Source organism: Carex rostrata, chromosome 12 (genome assembly GCF_964058835.1).
Source record: "Carex rostrata chromosome 12, lpCarRost1.2, whole genome shotgun sequence".
Taxonomy (NCBI): Eukaryota; Viridiplantae; Streptophyta; class Magnoliopsida; order Poales; family Cyperaceae; genus Carex; species Carex rostrata.
Window position 1 is genome coordinate 6,791,546 of NC_135929.1, and position 6,360 is coordinate 6,797,905.

General features: G+C 31.9%; 1 protein-coding gene across 2 annotated transcripts in view; it reads right to left on the reverse strand.

Annotated features, from left to right (window-relative positions):
- Positions 1-5,915: 5,915 nt before the first annotated feature.
- LOC144562782 (ABC transporter G family member 36-like) overlaps positions 5,916-6,360 on the reverse strand; it is an 83,435-nt gene continuing 82,990 nt past the window's right edge. For both annotated transcript variants that reach the window (XM_078312063.1, XM_078312062.1), the window contains exon 23: positions 5,916-6,355. In XM_078312063.1, the coding sequence (XP_078168189.1) occupies positions 6,095-6,355 (261 nt within the window). In that variant the 3' untranslated portion in view covers positions 5,916-6,094. The remainder of the gene's footprint in view (positions 6,356-6,360) is intronic.

The window sequence follows — 6,360 nt, forward strand, 5'->3', positions numbered from 1 at the left end:
AATCCTAAACATTAGCACCAACACAGAGAACAGTAGCTGCAGCATTAACTCGGGGTACCCTACGGGCCGTATGGGAAACCATACGGGCCGTATGCCTCGGGGCTGAACAGAAATGAATTCTGAACCCTGGAAACGCCTTTTTATTAATTGAAAACAACTTTAATTCTCTTTATTGCTTTTCAAACTTGTTATAAATCAGTAGAATTGTTAGAATCAAATCAAACCAATTTCTCTCACTTCTAGAATCCCAAGTAATTTTAAGACGAGTCCGGTTATTTTCTTCCGTTCCCTTGGATCGATACCTGAGCATACTCATCGATAGGATAGTGCACTTGCTATCTGATTTGACAGAGTGTAACAAAGGGTTAAAAGGTATAGCTTGCTATACTGAAACTTTGTAGCATATTTTCTGTGCGAACACCGATCCTAATAGTTTAACTATTAGGATCGATTTTTTAGAACAACTGATCCTGATAGTATCAGGATCGGTTTTTCTAAACAACCGATCCTAATAGTTCACAAATTAGGATCAGTTGACTAAAAAATCCGATCTAACTAGTTTTTATGATCGGTTTTGTTTAGAAAACCTATCCAGATAGGTATTAGTATCTGTTGTTTCATATAACCGATCCAGATAGGCCGATCTTGATTCATGTTTTTCCACTAGTGTTATAACAATAACGAAAATCACAATATAACAACAAAATGTGTTATAATTTGACAAAAACAAATAATACAACTTATTTTGATGATATTCTTTTTCCCTTGTTTTTCCATTAAGCAATATAACAAAAAAAAACTAGGTATTTGTTATAAAATAAAATTAAACACTATAAGATTTTTCAGTCGTTCAATCTCAATTTTTTTAGTTCTGCACTTGGATTTGCTGAAATTCGAATTATGTGAAGAGAAATCATAACAAAAATGCTACAGTGGATCAAATTAAATGCAGTTTGTAATTGGTTGAGTTTAACGATTTCAAGCAGGATTCTAAATAGCTCACTATAGTAGTGCTATAGTATCGCTATAGCGTTTTTAGACCACAAAAGTTATGGCGCTATCAGCGCTATAACATGTTATAGCGGCGCAATATGACAATAACAATGTTTATTTCGATTGTTCTGCTATAATGTGATAAACACTATTTAAACCTTTGATTTTGTAACACCCCGGTAATTTTAATTATATTTCTGAAAATTTTCTTTTGGACTTATTTATAAATTGTGAAAACATAAAGGGTTAAAATCAAAATGTGGTAACTTTAAAAAGAAAAGAAAAGGAACAACGTGGCACCCATGCCACGCGGCCTATGCTTATATTGCCATCATTTTCACCACCGTTTAAACCTCTTTATATTTATATGAGGTTATTTTCTCTAAGTTTAGAATTTAAAGGAAAATAGTGAAAACAATGGAAAACCAAAATGAAAGAAAAAAAAAGAGAGAAAAAGAAAGAGAAAATTAGAGAAAATGAAAATAAATGCTTTGATAAATATTCTAATATTTGATTTCATATCCGATTGGAATTCCGACTACGTCGCATTAATTCTGAACAATCGTTGCAACTCGAATTGGATTTCTGAACTGATCGCTAATAGGTAACCAGACTTCTCTATAATCTGTGTTTTCGATTTGAATGGTTAAATTGGATTTTGATTGGGTATTGAATTGGGTAATCGGATTATGATAGCATATTTAACTGGAATATGGGGTCTTTTAATGGACTGAAATATTGAGAATCACCTGTTTCAGGGATTCCAACTGAAATGGAATTGTTGTTATTGAGAACCTAGACCCAATTGATATTATCGGTTAAATATGCTGACATAAACTGATGTTGAATTGTGTGGCTTAATTCAATCTGCTTGAATGGTTGTTTAATTTGATTTGTATGGTTGAATTGGATATTTTAATTAAACAAGAATTGGGGATGATTATAAATATGATATATTATATGTATGACTTGATATTTAAAACACTATATGACAGTAAAATGTAAATAAAACGTTAAGGGATATTTATACAAAAATATTGAACAAAGCTTATTGAATAAACAAATAATTGAGATTTAAAGATTATAATAGGTAAATTGTTTTGTTATATTTAATTATTATAAGCATTAATCAGAATATATATTATTCTGATATAGGCCTAATTACTATAAAGACAGATGAGATAGAAAGTTCAAGACGGACAGACTGATAGTGATCTCGCTTATTGCCCTACGATATCAGGTGCGAGGTTATTGGATTAGTCTGAGATTTATAACTAGGAATTAAATCGTAACTCGCTATGCATTTTGAATATTTGATTGACTGCATTGATTGAACTGTTGCATCATATGCATAGCCCAATACAATTGAAACTGAATTACAGGTAAGTCTGTTGACTGTCATGTTGATATTGTTTATCGATTGCTTGATTCTTATTGTAAATGATTTATTGAGACCACAGTGACTGAATTGAATGAATATGAAATACTGTAATCCTTGAACCTCCATATAGTGGAGAAAAAAGATTATTATAAGTAAAGTCTAGCTAGCTACTAGACTTTACTCCAGGACCCTTATGCGCATATGGTGAATGGCCCTAATTGAATCCAGTACCGGTTGGATAGGGGATATTGAATAAATATGAATTGTGACTGTAAGACTAATGAACTGTGATAACTGTCTTATTATTGATTTTCTTTCCGATAATGACAGTATTGTGAAATTGATTTTGTATTATTTCTGTTAATCAGGTGTCAGGATAGTTAGAACAGTATAAGCCCTGACACAACAGATACATGTAATAGTATCTATCAGTGTTACCAGACTAGAAATTGTAAAGTTAAGAAACCAAACGTTACCAAACTTAGTGGTTGTAAATATTAGATCCCAAACGTTACCAAACTTAAAATATTAAAAGATTTTGATCCAAACCATTTATTATGATAAGATTCTTAGAGTTCTGATTTATTTATGTAATTTTTGTTATTCAATTGGATACTGTTATTGAGCATTTGCATTCGTCATTATGAAATAAACTGGTTGTTTCTCGTGCGGTGATTTCATTCTGAATATGGATTTTCTTCGAATCCAATAATCTGAGTGACAATCAGCACTGAGAAATAATTTATTATTTCTCACTCGTTTTCCCTTGTGGGTTACAGGTTTATTATACGAAGATAAAGAGCGCTTCCGGGTAATTAATAGCAGGGCCACCTAAAGGTATGTGATTTGAGTTTATTATATCTGACAGGGTGCAGAGAATATATCTCTAGCATCATCCACTATAAAATGTCAGATAAATATTGCAAATAAATTGGGATGTGGCAAAAATAATGGATGCTATTGGCAATGCATAAAAAGATCCATGCCTTGTGTTACGTATATTGAATGGTAAATAGGCGCGGTAGGAACTGTCGCACCTCCGGATCGGGGGTGTGACAGATTTCAAGTAAATATATAATGGAGATAACTAGTAAAAATATATCTGTTTTGGCATTTCTCATCAGGACTTTCAAAGCATGTATATCGGTCATGATGTTGGAGTCTCTGTAGTAGTAACAAGGCAAATAATGTTTTCAATTCTGATTAATTAGTTAATTAATTAAAATGAGTTGCGGGTAAAACTTCCGCACATCATTATCTAATAATAAATCATAACTGAATTTTTCATGTAATAAGTCATACATTGACCTCAAATCTTGCATAAGGGAGATGGGCAGAATATATTTTAGTGGCATTAACGGTACAAATATAAATATGGGCAGATCCATGATTTTCGTTAGAGAGTAAAAAATATTGAATCATGTTTAAATAACTAATAGAATTTAAATTTATTAACTAATTAGGTACTAGATAAAAACAATACTTTAACTTGTACTTTTCAATACCTGATTAGTAATTTTTTATTCTCTAACTTATATTTCTAATTATCAATTATAATTTAAGAAATTTATTTTAATTTTAATCCTAAATTTAATCCGAATCACAAATCAAACATCCAGAGAGAAACAATTTTTTTTTCGGGAGGGGAACAAAGTCGATCGAAACGTCTCGATCTCCACTAAAACTCAAAATCCAGGGGGTACCCCCCTTCCCGAGACCATGTGGGTCCGCCCCTAAATATAAACATTTTATACCACAATAATTATAACTTCAATATATTATTTTTAGAAGTATATATGAGTAATTTTGTGAATATTATGGGAGTCAATTTTTATTTCTTTTCAAAATTTGTATTAATAAAACATAAAACAATACTAAAACAATATAGCTTAATTATGGGTTAACAGACCTCTGTTTCAACAGGTTACCTTCGTCCCAGGCATAGTCACAAGATTTGTGAATTATATCCGAATAATTCATTTTTTGGGTGATGCCGAGCCGAACGCCGAATTATTTGGTTGACCGAACTTTGACCAAATTAAATCAGAATAATTTGCGAATTTCCCGAATTTTACGAATTTTTCCCGAATTTTACGAATTATTGGTGACTTTTTCCCATAACATTTTTTTGTTCTCTTACATGATTGAGATTTCTAGTCTGAAAAATTCCGAATCAATCCCGAATTATACCGGAATTATTCCCGAATCACGAATTTTTAACCTTGCCGAACCGAACACGGATAATTCATTTGTCACTATGACCCCGAGTGAATATTGAATAATTAAATCCACCGCACAGAATGCTACAAATAAAGTGTCGCACAAGATGTTGAATCCCAACAAATGGGATTCCAAGAGCTTCTGGATGTTTTCCCTTAATACTTTTCTCACTTTTAATTTTCCTGATTACTTGTGTATGTAGAAATTACGGAATAATCTAGCAATTTTCCACAAAATTTCGGTTTCTTGGCTTCAAATTCAAATTCTTGTTCTCACAAATTTACCCAAGAAATCTCCAACTGATCATAATTTTTTTTCTAGAACGGAATGATAAAATAATTGAATAGTATATATTCAAGCACCTTTATTAACCATTTTGTTAGGATTTAACATGAATTTAATTCAAAAAATGAAACAGAATTTGACTCTTCTTATTTCAACCATATGCCTAAAATTATGACATTTGCATTTGGAAAATTGTCACTTCCCGTTTCCTTTTGTAATTATCCCAAGTACACCCGCAGGTTTGACTAGCTTACTTTTGTTTTGTTTCCGCTGTATTCAAGACTCACATTTTTTTTTCCTTCCTATTAAAATATTGAATAATTATTTGAGAAAAAGCTTGAAAAAAAATTTGAATAGGGTCAGTGCAACTGTGGTCAGTGCGGACTCCAGCATTTGAGGTCGTGCGACTGTGGTAGAAATGGAATTGTCTAGAAAAAATAATTTTTTGGTTTATTTTTTTAAACAAATGTTAGATTTTTTTTTTTTCGGCAATACATGCTTATTTGTTTTTTTTTTTTAAATAAATTAAATGCAAATTGTTTAATTAAGCCGGGGGAATTATAAGCTAGGAATTCTGCAAAGGGTTGGCAGATAGGAGTAGAACTAGGGTGCTCTTAAGCTCACCAAAGTTTTGGTGAGCTTAACTCTAAAACTCATAAAATCAATTTCAAATGACGAATCTAAACCGTTGAAATCCGCCTACCTTACGTGTGATGCATCTACATGTGAAATTTTTAAACATTCGAATTAATTTAGTATAAAGTCAAGCAATCAAAATTAGAAGGTTAATAAATTAATTTTAGTGCATTCATTTTTGAATGTTTTTTGACCGCTTGACTTTATACTAAATTAATTCAAATGTTTAAAAATTTCACATGTAGATGCATCACACGTAAGGTAGGCGAGTTTCAACGGTTCGGATTCGTCATTTGAAATCGATTTGATAAGTTTTAGAGTTAAGCTCACCAAAACTTTGGTGAGCTTAAGAGCACCCTAGTTATACTCGGCAGATAGCCCTATAATATCTCTTTTAAAGTTTTAATTGTTGAAACGTGCATATTAAAAACACTAATAAATGTTCCAGTACAACAATATAAATAAAATACAATTACAAGCACTAATTATTGCTATAAATTATCACAACAATTCAACAAATCAAAAGGCTTAAATTAATCCATCAAAATTTTCACACTCGGCATACAATCATCTACTAGTTTATCTCTTTTGGAAGTTGAATTTCTGGATGGAGAAGCCAAAGAGAAAAACAAAGAGCACGGCAAATGCCAGCACGATAACAGCAACAACCGGTAGGAAGTCATGCTTGAATCCATAGTATGAATCCACATAATCCTTCACGGTTTGATTACCATCGTGCATCTTGTCAGTGATGTCTCCATACTGCGACACTACCAATCCATATAAGGTCCAACCCACGGGACATATATAGTAATACCATATCCACCATCCCGGTATTTGCTGAA